Source organism: Macrotis lagotis, chromosome 3 (genome assembly GCF_037893015.1).
Source record: "Macrotis lagotis isolate mMagLag1 chromosome 3, bilby.v1.9.chrom.fasta, whole genome shotgun sequence".
Classification (NCBI taxonomy): Eukaryota; Metazoa; Chordata; class Mammalia; order Peramelemorphia; family Peramelidae; genus Macrotis; species Macrotis lagotis.
Window position 1 is genome coordinate 297,264,945 of NC_133660.1, and position 19,270 is coordinate 297,284,214.

At 32.6% G+C, this 19,270-nt stretch overlaps 2 protein-coding genes, 1 non-coding gene and 1 pseudogene across 3 annotated transcripts; 2 read left to right on the top strand and 2 right to left on the bottom strand.

Moving 5' to 3' along the window:
• LOC141516865 (olfactory receptor 10AG1-like) lies at nucleotides 1–924 on the top strand. The gene has a single exon (XM_074227828.1). The coding sequence runs from the start codon at nucleotides 1–3 to the stop codon at nucleotides 922–924; it is 924 nt and encodes a 307-aa protein (XP_074083929.1).
• A 4,155-nt stretch (nucleotides 925–5,079) lies between these two features.
• Nucleotides 5,080–5,182, bottom strand: LOC141519803 (U6 spliceosomal RNA). Its single transcript, XR_012477439.1, has one exon. It is a non-coding gene; the product is annotated as a U6 spliceosomal RNA (small nuclear RNA).
• A 3,070-nt stretch (nucleotides 5,183–8,252) lies between these two features.
• LOC141516866 (ADP-ribosylation factor 1 pseudogene) lies at nucleotides 8,253–8,799 on the bottom strand (annotated as a pseudogene).
• Nucleotides 8,800–18,024: 9,225 nt separating this feature from the next.
• LOC141516867 (olfactory receptor 10AG1-like) lies at nucleotides 18,025–18,948 on the top strand. Its single transcript, XM_074227829.1, has one exon. The coding sequence runs from the start codon at nucleotides 18,025–18,027 to the stop codon at nucleotides 18,946–18,948; it is 924 nt and encodes a 307-aa protein (XP_074083930.1).
• Nucleotides 18,949–19,270: the final 322 nt, after the last annotated feature.

The window sequence follows — 19,270 nt, forward strand, 5'->3', positions numbered from 1 at the left end:
ATGGCACAGGACAATGGCACAGTTGTGGGGCAATTCATTCTGCTGGGATTTTCTGATCTTCCCAAACTCCAAGGGATTCTTTTTGCAATTTTCTTAAGCATCTATCTAAGTATACTGATAGGAAATGGCCTTCTTATTTTCTTAATCAAGATTGACCCAGGTCTCCAAACCCCAATGTATTTTTTCCTTGGAAACTTTTCTTTCTTGGAAATCTGTTACACATCAGTCATTCTTCCCAGAATGTTGGCAGATCTCTGGACCCAGCAGAGAACTATTTCATTTCTAGCCTGTGCTGTACAGACCTGCTTCTTTTTTATTCTGGGAGTGGCAGAGTGCTTGCTTCTGGCTGTGATGGCTTATGACCGTTATGTGGCCATTTGTAAGCCCCTATACTATCCTCTCATCATGAATCACAAAGTATGTGTCCAGCTGGTTGTGGCTTCCTGGATGACTGGTGTACCAGTGCTGATAGAGCAGACCTATCAGATTTTCTCTCTGAACTTCTGTGGTCCTAACAAAATCAATCACATTTTCTGTGATGCACCACCTTTATTCAAACTGGCCTGTGGGGACACATATAAGATAGAGGTCTCTGTGCAGGTTGTTGCTTTGTTTTTCATCCTAACTCCCTTTCTGTTGATACTTGCATCTTATGCAAAAATCTTAACCACTGTCCTTAAATTGCCTTCATCCTCAGGGAGATCCAAAGCCTTTTCTACCTGTTTCTCCCACCTCATGGTTGTGGGCTTATTCTATGGTTCTGGAAGTATTGTGTATTTTCAACCAAAATCTAGTAGTTCAGAAGAATCAGTCAAAGTGTTTTCTCTTTTCTATACCACTGTGACCCCTGTGTTTAACCCCCTGATATACAGCCTCAGAAATAAGGATGTCATTGCTGCACTGAGAAAACTACTTCCTAAGTGAATTATGTCATGAAGTAGTGTTTGACATATTAAAATGGGTTTTCCCTTCTTTCATTCAACATTTCCCATGCTGCAAATGAATTCAAATAACAGGTCATCAAGAGATTATTTAAAAAAATAAAGCAATTGCCTGACATTTCCACTTTATCTAGCAAAATTGAAATTGAACAATTTGTTATTACTTAAATGACGACAAAATGGAAAAAAAAGACATTTTAGTTCCGATTATGTTTTCTATTTTTCTAGTATTACAAAGTTCTTAACAATCATGTGCTAGAAAGTGGGAGAATGAGAAATAGAGAGGAGGGGGGGTGAGAAAGAGAAAGTATTTTTTTCATTTTCACAATAAAATTTTCAATTACATTTGGAATGCTGATGCCAATTGATATATTTAAAGCAATGTATTATCTCCTTTGTCTTCTCACAATCACTTCAACATTATCTAGTGACAAGTTTCTTTAATGTGCATGATAGCTCAGTTATTTTAATTCCCTCTTTCAATTTTGTTTTTTTAGCTAAATTTTAAGTGATTTTTAACAGTCTGCAGTTTATTTTATTTTTTTAGGTTTTTACAAGGAAATGGGGTTAAGTTACTTGCCCAAGGCCACACAGCTAGGTAATTATTAAGTGTCTGAGGCTGGATTTGAACTCAGGTATTCTTGACTCCAGGGCCGATACTCTGCCCACTGTGCCACCTAGCTGCCCCTGCAGTTTATTTTTTAAGAACAATTTTTAATCCATCTCGCTCATATGTGTCATAAATGTTAAGTGTTTTATTTGTAGGTTGTATTCCATTTTAGTAAGTAAACTGAAGGGAATACCTTTCTTAGCTTGACTAATATTGATTTGAATCTGGCACATAGTTTTAAAAAATACTTTAAAATACTGATTTTCTCACAGCGGCTTCCTTTTTGCACCAAAATTTAAGATACCAAATGGAATTCTAAAGTAATATAAAAATTCATATTCTGGCAAATAATATTAAGGAGAGATGTGATATTAAACAGAATAGCATTTTTTTCTTTTTAATTGGTAACTGACTTATTAGATAACCAAATGCACCAAGTAGCATCACTGCAGTCCATCTTAACTCCCACCTGTCACTGTTCCAAGTTACCTCTCTCTCTCTCCTGAACCTCCCTACTTATTAGTATGGGCATAGTGCATCTTCTTCAAATTTAGGAACCTTTTGTCATTCCCTCTCTTCATTTCCACTGATTCACAATGGAAATCTTTTTTTTTCTGAATATTACCTTTCTCAATCTACTATCTGCATTTTGTAATAATAATACTATTATTATTACATATCATATTCATTTAAAAGAGTATATTTTATAGTGCATTTTCCTATAATCACTCTTCTATTCTTCCAGGTAGGTATTTAGATAACTTAGTGAATGTTAAAAGTAAGAATGATTCCTAAACAGTATTGTTACTTGGGGGACAGAGGAAAAAAAGCGATTGTCAATTATATAAAAGCCTGTCTTCTATGATTTCAGACATGTAAATTGACTGACGTTATTTCTAAAGAATTATTCTGAAAATAAACTTGGAAACTTTAGGAAAGTTACAGAATAAAAAATAAAACTAAATTAATCCTAGGAGTTTCTATATATTACTAACAAGTCCCAGCAGCAAGAGCTTGAAAGAGAAATCCCATTTACAATAATTTCAGACGACATAAAATATTTTTGAGTGTATTGTCATGGAAGGCTCAGAAACATTATGATAAAGTTTTCACAAAATTAAATCAATTCTAAATAATTAGAATAATACCAATTGCTCATGGATAGACTGAACTCGTGCAAGAAAAATTATAATTCTACCTAAATTAAATTACTTCTTAGTGCCATACTAAACTTCTGAAAAAAATCACTTAGTGAGCTAGAAAAAATAGTAACTAAGTTCATGTGGAGGAACAAAATTTCAAGAATATTAAGGTAATTAATAAAAAAAATGCAATGGAAGGTGGCTCAAGCACACCAGATCCAAAATTATATTATTAAGTATCAGTCATCAAAACTGTTTGGTACTGGCTAAGTGGTGGGTCAGTAGAAAAAAAGGCCCAGGAGTTAATGACTATAGTAATCTGCTGTTTGATAAACACAAAGATTGCAGCTTCTGGGATAAAAAGTCATTCCAATAAAAACTACTGGAAAAACTGGAAGATCGTAGGGCAGAAACTCAAGATAGACAAACATCTCACACCCTAAATGAAGATAAAGTCAAAAAGAGTTCAGGATTGAGGAACAAAAGATAATAATATAAGCCAAATAGGAGAAGGATAAATAGTATATCTGTCAGATCTATGAAAAGGGTAGCAGTTCATGATCAAAGATTTATTTTTTTTTATTATTTTTAAAGAAAATGAGAGTTAGTGACTTGCAGAAAGCAACGCAGCTAAGCAAGCATTAAGTGTCTGAAGTCGGGTACTCCTGAGTCCCCTCAGATCCTTTCTGAATCCAGGGTAGGTGCTCTATCTACTCTGCCACCTAGTTGCCCCAAAAGACATTCCTAATATATATATATACATATATATATACATATATATATGTATATATATATATATATATATATATGTAGAGAGAGAGAGAGAGAGAGAGAGAGAGAGAGAGTACTAAATCATTTTTTTTAAAAACAAGTCATGCCCCAAAAGATAAATGGTCAAAGGATATGGAAAGATAATTAGCAGACAAAGAAATCAAAGCTATTTATAGTCATATGGATAATTGATCTAAATCAATATTTATTAGAGAAATGAAAATTAAAGCATCTCTTAGGTATCACTTCACACCTCTCAGATTGGCCAATATGATTAGAAAGGAAATGGTCAATGTTGAAGGAAATGTGGAAAGTTTGGGACATTACTGCATTGTTTAACTGATCTAACCTTTCTGGAGAGCAATTTGGACTTAAACCTAAAGGGTAATAAAACTTTGCAAACCATTTGATCCTGCAGTGTAACTACTGGATCCATATCCTACAAAGATAATGAAAATGAGCAATAATTCTTCCTGTACAAAATTACTTATAGCAGCTCTTTTCATAATGTCAAAGAATTAGAAATTGAGAGGATGTCAAATTATGGTATATGTGGTATATGTATGTCATGGAACACTATTTTTCTCAAAGAAATCATGAGGGTTGGGATTTGAGCAAAAGCTGATTATGAACTGTTGCTGAGTGAAATGAGCAGAACTATAGGAACATTATACACACTAGTAACAATATGATCACCCATGATGGACAATTCATTTCAGTAGTACAATAATCAAATACACTTATAAAAGACTTGTGTTGGTACATGTCTTCCATCTTCCAAAAAGGAACTATGGAGTTTAAATGAAGGACAAAGTTAACTATCTTCAGTTTTTTAAAAGTTATCTCATTTATTATGTCAGTTTTTTCTCAGATTTCTTTTTTCTTAAAAATATGATCATTCCATAAAGTGTAAAATGTTCGAGGAAATAATGGAAAGATTTTCCTTCTATTATCTCATTCTGGGTCTCTTCACAAGTTATCAAACTCAGAAGACATAGCCTTCAATGAGAAAATTACGTTTTATACAAATATGTTTATGGTAAGTTTTAGGAGGATATAGTTTTCTTCCTTATCTCTTTTAATGCTATCTATTTTTGCAGCTGTTTTGTCTGAGACAACGGTTGCTACCCCTGCTTTTTTCACTTCAGGTGAAGCAAAATATATTTTTCTCCAATTTTTTTACCTTTGCTCTATATGTATCTCTCTGCTTCAAGTTAGTTTCTTGTAAGCAGCATATTGTAGGATTCTGTTTTTTAATCCATTCTGCTATTCACTTACCTTTTAAGGGAGAGTTCATCACATTCACATTCAAAGTTATAATTACTAACTCTTTATTACCCTCCATGCTCTCTTCCCTCTGTTTGTATTCTTCCTCTTTTCCCCCTTTTATCCATAGTCCCCAATATTTTGTTTCTGAATACCACCCTCTTCCGTGTGTTTGCCCTCCTATATCCTCCCCTCTCCCCTTCTCTCCCCTTTCCCTTTATCCCCTTTCCCTTCACTTCCTTCTGCTAGTTCCCCCTTTTCTCCCCCTCCCTGTCTCCATCTGCCCCTCCCTTTCCCCCTTTTAATACTTGAGAGGCTAGATTTTTTTAAGTTAACTGAGTGTGTGTGTAAAAATATGGAATGCTTCATGAATTTGCATGTCATCTTTGTGCAGGGACCATGCTAATCTTCTCTGTATTGTCCCAATTTTAGTATATGTGCTGCCAAAGCAAGCAGCATTTTATACAAATATGAAAAAAAAGAATGAATTACTCTATGGTATGACTGATAGTACAACAATTTATTTAAATGTATTATCATTTAATTATTTAATTATTTAAATCATTTAAATTTATATATATTATATATATATTTATCTTTATGGAATATTAAATTTATATGATACTTTGGAATACATTTATTATATTTGCAGAGGAAAATAACTATTCCACTCCTGATAAGTTCATTTTTTCATAATTTTTAGAACTAAAAGCATGTTCACTTATGTGTTACAGTGAGGTACACAGTTCAGTTTCACTGTTTGTCTTAATTTACTGGGTTTCCCCCCATAAAACCAGCACTGTTTTATTTATTAGTTCAATAGCTTGCTTATTTTCAATTTTTATTAATCTCTCTTTTGATTTTTCAGGATTTCTAATTTGGTATTTAATTGGGGACTTTTAATTTGTTCTTTTTCTTGTTTTTTTTAATTGCAAGTGAAATTCAGTGATCTCTTTATCTATTTGATTGATTTTACACATTGAGAGATTTAACATTTCCTCTCATGATTGCTTTGAATGTATCACAAAGATTATGACATGTCTCATAAATCTCGTAAATCTATCTTCTTGGTTGAAATTAGGAATTGTTTCTCTGGTATGTTGTTTGATCCACTCATTCTTTAAGATTAATCTAGTTTCCAAATAAATTTTTGTCTATCTTTCCATGGCCTTTTATTACATGTAATTTTTATTTCATCATTATCTGATAATGATGTATTTATTATTTCCCTTTCTACATGTAATAGTGTGGTTTATACACCCTAACACAAGGTCAATTATTGTTTAGGTACCATGTACCACAGGTAAAATGGTATATTCCTTTGTATTTCCTGTGAGTTTTTCCAAGCAGTATAACATCTTTAATTTTGTAAAATTCTATTCATCTCCTTAACTTCCTTTTCTGCTATTATGATTTTTAGATTCATGCAGTTCTGAGAGAGGGAGAGAAATTGAGGTCCACAGTCAGTATATGTCTTCTTTTAGTTCATAGACTTTTTTCTCTAACTCTTTGGATATCATACCACTTGAATATATTGTTTAGTATTGATATTACTTCATTGTCTATGGTACCTTTTAGGAAGTTTTAGATTCCTTCATTATTCTTTTTAATGAAATTTTTGCTTTTGCTATCCTTGGTTTTTCACTTCCTTTGAAACATAGGATATTCTTCATTCTTTTAATTTTACTCTATATATGTCTCTCTGCTTCAAATGTGTTTCTCATAAATAACATATAGAATTCTGGTATTTAATCCACTCTGTAATCTGCTTCCTTTTTTATGAGTTAGTTCACAGTTATAATCACTAGCTCTTTATTACCCTTCATCTAATTTCCCTTCCATATGTACTTTTTCTCCTTTTATCCTATCCTTTCTCAATGTTTTTTTGTTTCTAAATCCCACCTCCCTCCTGCCACAATTCTATCAGTCCCCTCCCCTTTTCTTCTCTTTTTCCTGTTACTTTTACCCTTCTTCCTTGACTCCTGTCAATCCCTCCTTCCCTTCCCTCTTTCCCTCTCCTAATGCCTGTTAGAAGAATTTTTTTCTCTTTTAAAAAAGTTCAGAGATTTTATTCTAATAGCTTTAATTGTAGTCCTTGTTTGTTGAAATGAATGAAATGAAAACTGAAAACAAGTATACAAAACAGTCGATTACTAATTCTGCATTGAAAGCAGTAAAAGTTTCCACAACACCAAAGTTTTTCCTGAGATAAACTTTAACAGCTCCAATTTCTTCAGTGATTATCAAAATACAAAAAAAATTTAAAGATTTTTTTTTCACATGGCAAATCTGACCCTTGTAGTAATGAGGGGTAGTAAAGGACATTTCACACATATACAGATGGGGGAATTGTTCCAAAACTCGACTGAATATTTCTAGAATGAAATGACTCCCCAAGCTCTCATGCTCAATTAATTTTCTTTCAAAACCTAGACACCTTAGATAAATACCTAGTGTTCTTGACTGTTTTTGAAGTCTCTCCAACCAAGGTTTGGGGCTCACGTAGGCTGTGGTTACTGTGGAGAGGTTTCAAACAGAAGCACTACACACTTGACCAAAATTAAAAGACTGTTTTTGTTGTTGGTATCCAAATATGCCAGAAAGCTCTTCCAAATGTTTATAACCAACCATCACTGTATCCTTCTTAAGAGTTATTCAAGTGTGATGGAGAACTAATCACAGCCTGACTTGAACTGCAAGGGGGGACAAAGTCTAGTTATAAACGGTTTATGATTGAAGATCTAATGCTCTCAATGTGAAGCCTACTCTGAACCACAATCTCAAAGCCTTTTTTTCCTAATAAGTATTCATGTGAGCACAAATTCAAGTACAAACTCCATGAAATGCATAAAGGTTCAAAGACATAGCATTACATGGATCTCTCTTTTAACTATGCAGTGATTTTTTATCATTTCCCAAGTTTCAAAATTGAAACTGCAGATAATGACAATGGTCTGGTATTCAAGTTGTTACTGGAAAACCTATACTAAGCACATTGCTCTGTTTTGTGTGGTCAAATGTTTTACTTGTCTTTTTTTAATTTTGGGGATTTTACTATTTAAAAAATACACTGAATTCAGGTTAAAAACCAACCACCAAAATGGATCTCAACACAGGTCTCACAAGCCAGTAGGAGTAGCATTTGACTTTGTTTCTTGCTTGTTAACCTTCAGCAACCCAAGTGTCAAGGTGCTTAAACTTCCTTCCCAATATTAAATGGTGAGTTGATTTTTTTTACAAAAAACAAACAAATAAAACTGAGTAAAAGTGCATAGGAGTGCCAGAAACTGCCCAAATGGAAACAAAAACTATTTACAATAAATATGAAACATTTTTCAGGCTTATATCTGCTACATTTACTGCATGGTGCGATACATACTGTGAAAAGGGGTAAGCAAAAAACAGCTTCTGGCACTCAATACCACAAAGTAGAACAGTTTGCCAGACGAGAGTAAAGCAAAAGGAGAATAGGAGGAAAGTAGAGGGAGAGAAGGAAAGGGGGAAGGAGGAACTTTTGTTGCTTCATTTCTGGCTTTGGAGCTGATTGGATAATCAGTCCAGTCCTTCATAACGTCCATCCCCACTAGTGGCACAGGTGGCTTGGATGTACCAGTTTCTGTGTAGAAGTGAGTGCAGTCCAAGTTTATCTGTGATTTCAGCTGCATTCTTGGCATTGGGAAGGTCATGTTTGCTAGCAAACACTGATAAGACGGCATCTCTAAGCTCATCCTCTGCCAACATCTCATCAGTTCTTCTCAGACTTCATTCCCTTGTTCTCTGTCATTACAGTCAACCACAAAAATCAGTCCTTTTGTGTTCTGGAAGTAATGGCGCCATATGGGTTGGATCTTGTCCTGGCCACCGACATCCTATACCATGAGGTTAATGTTTTTGTATTCTACAGTTTCTACATTGAAACCTATAGTGGGAATAGTGGCTACAATTTTACCCAGCTTCAGTTTCTAAAAAATATGGTTTTTTTCCTGCAGCATCCAGACCAACCATTAGAATTCACATTTCCTTTTTTGCCAAAGAGCCACTTGAAGAGGTTAGCAAATATATTCCACATGTTGCAGTTGTGATGTGTTGAAAATTGGCAAGAGAAAACTCCTCTTTCCTGAGACTTGGGCTTCCCATCTGCTCAGGGCTGGTTTTTGGTTGTCCAAATATGTCAGAAAGCTCTTCCAAATGTTCATAACCAGCCATCACCATATCCCTCTTAAGAGGTATTCAAGTGTGATGGAGAACTAATGTGAGCAGTTGCAACTCCTTCTTGTTACATGAATTTTGAAACACAACTTCTTTAAGTCAAATCCAATGCAAATAAGATTCAAATAATTTTAGCTGTTCCCTTATTACATTCTCCTGTAATATGTTCTTTGCACCTATTCATGTGATGTAATTTACCCCATTCTGGCTCCTCCTTCTTCCCCTTACACTCAATCCTTTCTATTATCATAAATATTTTTAATTATCCCAGCAAAATCAACTTATGATCACATCTTCTGTATATTCTCTTCAATAGAGTTAAAATTCTCAATGGTTATGATAGACCCTGAATAGGCCCATCCTCACAGGTAGGGATATAGCCAGTTTAATCATATTTAATCATAGTCTTTTTCTTTTCCCTGTTTATCTTTTTTATTTATCTTGAGTCTCCTGTTTGAAGATCAAATATAAATGCTCATCTTTTCCACTGAGGGATTATGTTCAGTTTTGCTGTGTAGGTGATTTTTGGTTGTAATCTAAACACCTTTACTCTCTGAAATATATTCCAGGTCTTTCAATTATTTAATATTGATGCTGCCAATTCCTGTGTTGTTCTACCTGAGTCTCCTTGCTATTTTAATTCCTTCTTGATGGCTCCCTACAGAATTTTATCCTTGCCATGTTTATTTTAGGATCTCTTTTAGAAGATAATGGTCAATTCTTTCAATGGCTATTTTCCACTATGGTTCTAGTATATCAGAACAGTCTTCCCTGAGAATTTTTTGAAAGATATTGTCCAGATTTTTTTGTTTTGATCATAGCTTTTAGGAAATTCAGTAATTTTACATTATCTCTCCTCAATTTATTTTCTAGGTGAGTATTTTCCCAATGAATCATTTTACATTTTATTTTACGTTTTCATTTTTAATTATGCAAAATTGATTCTTAATGCCTCATAGCATCATTAACCTCCACATGACTATTGCTAGTTTAAAAGGAATTATTTGCTTCAGTTAGCTTTGGAATATTCTTTTCCAATTGATCAATTTTATTTTTTAAAAGAGCTGCTTTCAGGGGTAACTAGGAGGTGCAGTGGATAGAGCACTCTGACACATAAGAATTGCCTACCTGTGTGACCTTAGATAAGTCACTTAACCCTAGAGCCTTGTAAAAACTAAAAAAAGGAGCTGTTTTTTTCATTTGTTTTTGGTTTTTTTTGATGTATTTTTAAAAGATTTGTTTTTTTCAGTCAGTATCATGCTTTTTGAAAAACGTTGATTCCTCTTGTATTTTTCCCATTTTCACTTGATTTTTATTAAGTTTTTTGATGTCTTTTTGGGTTTGAATTCAGTTCATATTCTCTGCAGATTCATGTGTCGTACTTTTTTTGCCATCTTCTTTGGAGATGATTTTTTTTTGTCTATCCTTATGCGTTAGATAACTTTCTATAGTCCTGGTTTTTCTCTCACTTTTCTTATTTATTCTGGGTAAGCTGAGTAACCTGCCCCAAGCTTCTTGTATAGGTAAAAGGTTCTCTCACAGAATTTTCTCATTGAGTACCACAAAGTCCCTTTTCTCAATGGGATCATAGATGCCATTTTGTGTGGAGAATGCCTGTGCCTTAATCACTGGGCTGTCTAGTCTGTTCCATAAGCATTGAGAATACAAGTGGCTTACTTCCTGTCCTGGTCATACTTCTGCCCCATACTTCTGTTCTTTAATGGGTTCTGTATCTATTTTAATGAATTCAGAATCTATTTAGAGGCTTGATTTTTATTATTATTTTTCCTGAAGGAAATCTCAGAAAGCTTACGGAAATTCCTGGCTTCTCTCCTCCATGTTGACTCTGTACCCATCTTTCATTTTTTGAATTTGTTTCAGACCTATTCCTTACATGAATTGTTACAAATTTATAAACAGAACCATGGGAATATTGTATATATTAACAGAAAATTTGTATGATGATCAAAGGCAAGTGAGAGTTATTTTTAGAAATCCAGTGTTCAACATAATGCTTTTCATCCCCAAAAAAGAACTGTTGGAGTCTTAATACAGACCAAAGTCTAGTTTTATTTCACTATCATTATTTTTCTTGTGTTTTAGTCCAAATTTGTTTTCTTTTTCAATCTGACTAATATGTCAATTTGTTTTGCATGACTACACATGCATAACTAATGTGAGATTGCTTGTCTTCTCAATGATGGTGGAGGAGAGGGAGTGAATTTGGAGATCAACGTTTTAAAAGGAATATGAAATTTATTTCTACATGTATTTACATGTATTTTTATATGTATTGTGTCTATATTTGGCTTTTTCTCGTCAAAGAAACTGTAACATTTTCCATTTCATCCTCTAGTTCATTTTATAAAAAAAGAAAACTTAGGCAAACAAATTACTAAATATTGCATATGCATGGTCACATATTTAGTGTCTGAGATCAGATTTGAACTTAGAACTTCCCAATTCAAAGTCTAGCAAGCTATTCACCATGCCATGTAGCTGACCACCTACACAGTAGTAAAGATATTTTCTATAATCAAATCATCATGTGCTTGTGCTGTCTTTCCTAGACATTGGGCTTGGGAAAGACCCTGAATAGGCTCAAAATAGTGATTATCTAAATGGCACTCATCTATCTATCTATCTATCTAATCTATCATCTGTATGCATATAGATAGATATATAAATTCAGTTTAAGAATTAATAGAAAAATCACAAAGTAAGTAAAAAGCTAACAAGTTCCTGGAAACTTTTAGCTATAACAGTTGTTTAGGTGACAAAGTTTAGAGAATTTAATGGTAGGTAAAATAGCAAAGGCAGAAAATTTTAGGAAAGTGTTGCTTTTTAAGGTTCTGGAGTTTCTCCATCTTGATTGCTTGGTAATACCTTACCTCTCCAATTGTTGGGAATAATCTCCTCCTCCATTCTTGACTCTGACCTTCTCCTTTGAAGGATATTGGAGAGCAGAGAAGAGAAATTATTTATTGAAAGGTAAGAAATATAGACCTAAGATTCAAGCCTAAATTTTTTATTGTTAACCATATAATTCTAGTATTTACCTTCTGCCTCCACTTACCATGAATGTGCCTTCCCAAGACCTAGAATAACTATGCCCATTGTTTCCTTCAGCTTTTAGCTACTACAGAGGAAACTGTTTGGTCCAAGATATTTGGGACTACTTTTTCCTGAATATTTGAATTAAAAAATTGAAGAGAATGAGTGATCAATTCCTTCAAATATGATAATGGCTCAAACTCCTACTATTTGCTACTTCGTTTTCTCAGAATAACACTGAAGCAAGCAATAAAAAATAACATAGAAGAGAATATGGCCTTATAATTAAAAAATAATACGACTGTTTCTAAGATCGCAATATAGTCCCTTGACTCAGAGTTTCTTGTCTCCTAAAGGATTATTTAGCTGATTGGACTTTGAGCAGAACACCTTTGCTCTCATTAAAAGATGAAATATGGAACTAGAGTGGAGCTCTCCCTAAAGAGTTAAGAGGGGATAGGAATCATTTCTACTAATGAGGAGTGCTCAGTGATTACATCTAAAATTTGCTTTTAAAAGCCAGTTAGTTTCACTTCCCAGTGTTTGCTGGTGCATTTTGGTGCATCGTAATCATTGAAAAGGTAGAATCATGGGTTCCAAAAAGAGTATTAAGCTCACCTTTACAAGTATCTGAAGTTCTAAGCTTCCCTTTGCCATCCAATAGTTTTGGAATTCTGGGCAAAATCACTTAGTTTGAGAGAACTTCTGATCTATGAAATAGCAATATATCTGCTATCTACATTATAGTCCTGCTATAATAATGTATATAAAATCTTTTGAAAACTTTAAAGTATCATGCATGGAGTTTATTATATACCTCTATTATTTCCATTTTCATTATGGAAGAAGCAAGGAATTAAATGATATTTAATTGTATCTAAAAAAGGTAAGATTGAGTTCTTGTGTTGTTTGCTCTTTAGTTTCTTTGATCTGCAGATCATACATAATGTGTGACTTTCATGATGATTTTGTATTTTATGAATGTTTTCCATAATAGAGATTCAGAAAAGAATATACCCTGACCTTTCTGTGAACCAAGGTATATAGGGTGATCATGTGGCCTTCACCTGTAGCAACTTAAGGAGTTAAATAAAAACATTCATATAGTTTATTTTATATTGATTGATTTTTTTCATTTATCTATTAAAGATAAAATGTCATAAATTGTGCTGATCATTTCTTAGAATGCATCATCCACTTAATTTTCCCTATAACAAACTGTGAAACAAAGACAAGAATTAGGGCATCCAAAAATAGGAACTAATAAACTATCCTAGACATATGTTGATCATAAAAGAAAAGTAGGCTTTATTATAATACTTATAGATATAATATATATAATATAATATAATATAATATAATATAATATAATATAATATAATATAATATAATATATATTATAATACTTATAGATAATCATTAATCATATTATTTACCTCCAGGAACAAGATTTTTGAGTACAATTATTGTGATACCAGTTCCTGTCATAATTTTGCCCAATTACCATATGGCAGACATTGCAGATATTCCTGTCTTGGTTCGTCCTTCTTTGTTATGTCCTGTTTCATGAAGGAAAAATTATCGTCTTCCCAAAACTTTAATTTCTTATTCTCAGATTTCCTTAAGAGAGAATATTTAGTGAAATTTCTGTACAAAACAGTTTTAGCTATTCCCTGATGATTATTGATTTTCTTTCAATGTTTTTCTTTTTTTTAAGCAATAGAGTTATAGGAATATATTTAAGATACAAAAACCCATTATTTGTTTGTCACTGATTTCCTTTCAGTAGAGAGATAACTGAGTCAAAGTGAACTGAGTTTAGATGTATAAATTCCAGAATTCCAAATTGCTAGATTTCAAAAAATCCAAAGCTATAATACTTAGATAAATTAAAGAGCTCTAACTATAAGGTATTATTTCTCTCATTGGTTCAATGAAGTCTTTTAATTGACTATTTCTAAACTATGTCACCTTTGATAATTTAAAGGGTATTAGATGAAAGAGTTTTGTTATTCAACATTATTTTATTGATATTAGTAATTTCTTTGATGGTTTTTAATAATTGAGAATGCTTTTTATAATATGTGATATGCTAATCACTGGAGTATATACATATATATATAAATACACATATATGTATATATTCATATTCTCTGTTTTGGATGAACTTATGTATACATCTGTGTTTAAAATCAGTAATTGAATACATGCTTTAATGAGTAAGACAAGACATTTTCCCAGCAGATAATATTTTTAAAAAAAATTTGCACTTAGTTTCTTTTATATAATTATGATTATTAATTTTATGTTTCATGATTTTTCTATCATTTATATGAAGGGATATTAAATGTTGTAGGAGTAGGTTTGTTAGACATGCAGTGAAGAGAACCTAGGTTGAAATCTTATTAATATTCACACAAAGCATGTGAAAAATGACAATGCCTGATCTATAAAATAAAGGTTTTACATTTTGTATTATATTATACTACATTACTTCAGTTTTATTTACCTTAGTACCATTAAGCCAAAAATCAACTTTTTGATTAGATTATAAGGAAGACATGTTTGAAATTCATAGCATATAAGAAGCTCATCAGAAAAATGGAAGATTATCTTAGAGAATGAGAAATAGAACGCTGATCTATTTGTTTTGAATGCAATAAATGGGGATTTTCTAATTACTACCACAGTTTGCTACTTCAGAGAATTCATCTTGAATATTTTTTAATTAAATACCTTTCAATAAGTCAATATAGATTAACAGATAAAATATGTACAAGTTATATTATTATATGTAAAGCTACATAAAACAGAATGTTTACAAACATACCCAATGAATACATCAATGTATATAAATAAAAATATATTATGTATATGTATATATATATGAAGGCATACATGTAAATGTTCATGTGTGATACATATGTTTGTGTATGTATGTGTCTATATGGATATATACATATATTATGGATATGTATGAAGACACATCTATATATGCAGTCACACACATATGTCTGTCTATAGCAATGGAATGCTCATACTTGATCTGTTGAAATTAAGAATTCTTAGTGATCTCTGATATTAGAAAATGAACCAATTTCTGAAATTTTCAAATGTTCTTTTTTTCAATACTCTTTTCCAGGGCGATTTTCCATTGAAAATGATAGAGAATGGACAATACATATATTGGAAATGAAATAAAAATAGAGGCATCTAAGTTGAGCAACTTAGACTCAGTGATGAATTAGATACAAGGCACAGTTGTATTGTTTTTTTCCCCAGCTTATAATACTATTGCCTTATATGCAATAGTTAGGAGGTAATCATAAAAATTATTTCTAAATGCTCTTTTGGGTACTGGGGATAATAAAATACCAATGAAAATCAAATACAATCTCTCTTTTGAGAGTAGGGAAGAGGATATAATTTGTATACTATATATCAGCTGAACTTTGATCCTTGGGGAAACTGTGGGACTTACTGTTACAGGAGAATGCATGATTTAGATTTCAACAAAAGTTCATTTTCAAACCGATGGCATAATTTCATTTAGATGATGTTCTGATTTACTAATTTTAACTGATATAACAAGTAAACTAGAAGATGAGGGGCATGCCTAAGTTATTTACATTTACATTTACTTATATGTTAGATTTTACTTACATTTAACAAAGAATTGCAAATACTTTAAATGTATTACTTATTTTTTAGATATTCTCACTAAGGAGACAAAATAATGACATAAGCCCAATATCTTCAATCATTATCACAAAATCCCTTTCACAAAGAACTATTTTCTGTAATACTATATTATTGTAGAGGAAGGGTTGTGGCTTGAAGATGACAGATTCTATTGAAATTCCTCTTATGATAATGATGACATAAATATTAATCATGTTGATGTTGCCTTACATATCCATTTCATTTTACAAATTTTCAAAGTGTTTTTAGATATACGGTTTCAAATTATCTTGAATTTAACTTTTTTATTTTAATTTTTGGTATTATTCACACAGTGCACAAAGGAAATATGATGCTCAGAAAATCAAATGTTAACCCTGGCTGCATATTTATTTCTCTCTGATAGAGGCAAAAGCAGAATTCAAGATCAGTATGCTTCTTGTTCCAACACAGAACTATATATAGGTTGAAGAAACATGACTATATGCAAATATGGATATATGACATTGTTATACTTTTTGGTCTCCCTTTGTAGATTTAAAGATGAACTGGATCTCGGACATCACCCTCAGTAGATAAGGAAAGGGAATACCGAAAATTATGTTATTAGATAATTGCAACAAGGTTAATAAGTGTTAAAATATGAAGCTGTCTTCTGAATCTCCAACCCACATATCTTTAACACTGAACCATACAAGTTGGTTAAAAAAGTAGTGTATTGGATTCAAGAGTTTATAAGATTCACATAAGCTTGTCATGATTTCAGTTAATTGTATCTGTCTTCTTGGTATTTATCATTCTTCATTTTTTAATTTAATTTAATTATTTTTTTTTTTTTTTTAGTTTTTGCAAGGCAATGGGGTTAAGTGGCTTGCCCAAGGCCACACAGCTAGGTAATTATTAAGTGTCAGAAGTCGGATTTGAATTCATGTACTCCTGACTCCAGGGCCGGTGCTCTATCTACTGCGCCACCTAGCTGCCCCGGTATTTATCGTTCTTAACAAACTTAGAATCCTTCTAATGTTGTCTAAGATCAATGTCTATATGGAATAGTTATACTTGTGATGTTTTCTAGTTTGTTCAAGATTAACTCTATGAAATATGATATTTCAACAACTTTGCTATCTCATTTTGCTAGCAAACAAATTTCAGGTTGAAGTTGGAATAGGAATGAGCAAATCAATTTTCCACACTTAATTGTAAAAGAAGACTATAGCCTGGTAAATAAAATTATGCTTAAGTCCGGTAACTATTTTATCCCTACTAAATGAATCTCTAAATCTGGAATTTTAAGCTTCAGTTAATTGGGGAGATATTTTATGTAACATATTTTGCTGAAGTCATATATAAGAGGAAATTTATTTCACACAAAAAATTTAAATGAGCCTCTACCATGTGTCAAACATAGTTCAAGAGAGATAAGAGTGTATAAGTGATGCAATTTGCCATTTAGATACTTAGAATAAATGCATAAGAATTCTCAGTGTAAGCAGAAGGCATTTGGCAGTTGATAAATACCTGATATGGATCCTTTAATATGGTCATTCAAGAAAGAGAAGAAATAGAAAGGTTGCAAATGGAGGGGAAAGTTCTAGGCAGAAGAATGAGAGGAAATAATTTGAACCCTAAAAGAATGTAAAGATTCTGATAAGCTGAGAAGAGTGGAGAAAGCTTTCTAATGTGGAAAATGATTTCAGGAACAAAGATAAGTAGAAAAAGCATGAAACTGTATCAATCTTAGTTGAGATCATTTATAATATGTCATTTTTGTCTATCCATATCTTAGATGAAAGCTGCAAGTCCTGTTTATAGGAGATTATGACTTTAAAAAATTATATATGATGTCAAATATTGTTCTTGATATCAAGGATGATTTATAGTTTTAGGGGCAGCTAGGTTGCACAGTGGATAGAGCACTGGCCCTGGAGGCAGGGGGACCTGATTTCAAATCTGCCCTTATACACATAATAATTGCCTGGCTGGATGACCTTGGGCAAGTCACTCAACACCATTGCCTTGCAAAAAATTTTTTAAAAAGTATATTTTATCATATGTTTCTAACTTGTTGTTTATTTCCATCTAATTATCCAAGAAAAATATACTATTTTAGTGTGACTCCTAAGTAGATAGCAAGCAATCTATTATCAATTGCTGAATGATTTTGAATTTTCCCCAAAAATTGTGATATAAAATGCTGAGAATGGATATTAAAACATAATATGTTAAGCATAGGAAGAATATTTCTTTTTCTTATTTCCAGTCTTGTTTGAAGAAAGGAAAACTGAGAACACAGAAGGAAAGTGATTATTTACTTTTTAATTCATCATTTTCACAGGCAGAAGAAAATTAAATGGCAGGGGACAATCTTACAATTGTGGTGGAATTCATTCTCCTGGGATTTTCTGAAGTTCCCAGTCTCCAAGGATTTCTCTTTTGTATTTTCTTAATCATCTACCTAGGTGTATTGATAGGAAATGGCCTCCTCATTGTCATAATTAAGATGGATCCAGCTCTCCAAACTCCCATGTATTTTTTCCTTGGAAACTTTTCTTTCTTGGAAATATGTTACACATCTGTCACCCTTCCCAGAATGTTGGCAGATCTCTGGACTCAGAAGAGAACTATCTCATTCCTTGCCTGTGCTGTACAATTTTGTTTCCTTTATATGCTGGGTATGGCAGAGTGCTTGCTCCTGGCTGTGATGGCTTATGACCGTTATGTGGCCATCTGCAAGCCTCTCTATTATCCTCTCATCATGAACCAAAAGTTATGTGTCCAACTGGTTGTGGCTTCCTGGGTGATCGGTGTTCCAGTAATTATAGGTGAGACATATCAGACCTTCTGTCTCAATTTTTGTGGTCCAAACAAACTTGACCATTTTTTCTGTGATGTAGCACCAATACTAAAATTGGTCTGTGGAGACTCATATATAACAGAGGTCTCTGTCCAACTTTCTGCATTTGCATATTTATTAATTCCTTCTCTATTGATACTTACATCCTACGTTAAAATTATAATCACTATCCTGAATCTGCCTTCAAGCTCAGGACGAACCAAAGCCTTTTCTACCTGTTCTTCCCATCTCGTGGTTGTGGGCTTATTCTATGGGTCTGGAAGTATTGTGTATTTTCAGCCAAAATCCAGTTACTCTAGAGGATCATTGAAAGTATTTTCTCTATTCTATGCCACTGTGACCCCAATGGTCAATCCCTTGGTATATAGTCTGAGAAATAAGGATGTAATTGCTGTCCTGAAGAAACTGCTACATAAGTGAATGTAGAAAGAAACTTAAGAGGAAAATATATAAATATTGGTTTCCTTTTTGCTTATTTTGATGTTTCTACAAAATTACAAATCTGTTTAATTTTCCATTTCAATGAATATATACATAAATAAGAGCAATGGAGTCAATTAAAAATGCAAGACAGTTGCCCAAAGTTCTGATATCTTTTATTAGATTGTGAAAATGTTAAAAAAATTCCTAATATTTAAATGGTGACAAATATACTGTAAAGCTATCATATTGTGTTTTCTATTACTTTATTAGTATCAATTGAACATACCATTTTCCCCAAACAAATTGGTAACATCAATTG

What these genes read in the sequence shown, in the direction of transcription:
- LOC141516865 (XM_074227828.1), top strand. Translation starts at nt 1, where the DNA reads ATGGCACAGGACAATGGCACAGTTGTGGGGCAATTCATTCTGCTGGGA.
- LOC141516867 (XM_074227829.1), top strand. Translation starts at nt 18,025, where the DNA reads ATGGCAGGGGACAATCTTACAATTGTGGTGGAATTCATTCTCCTGGGA.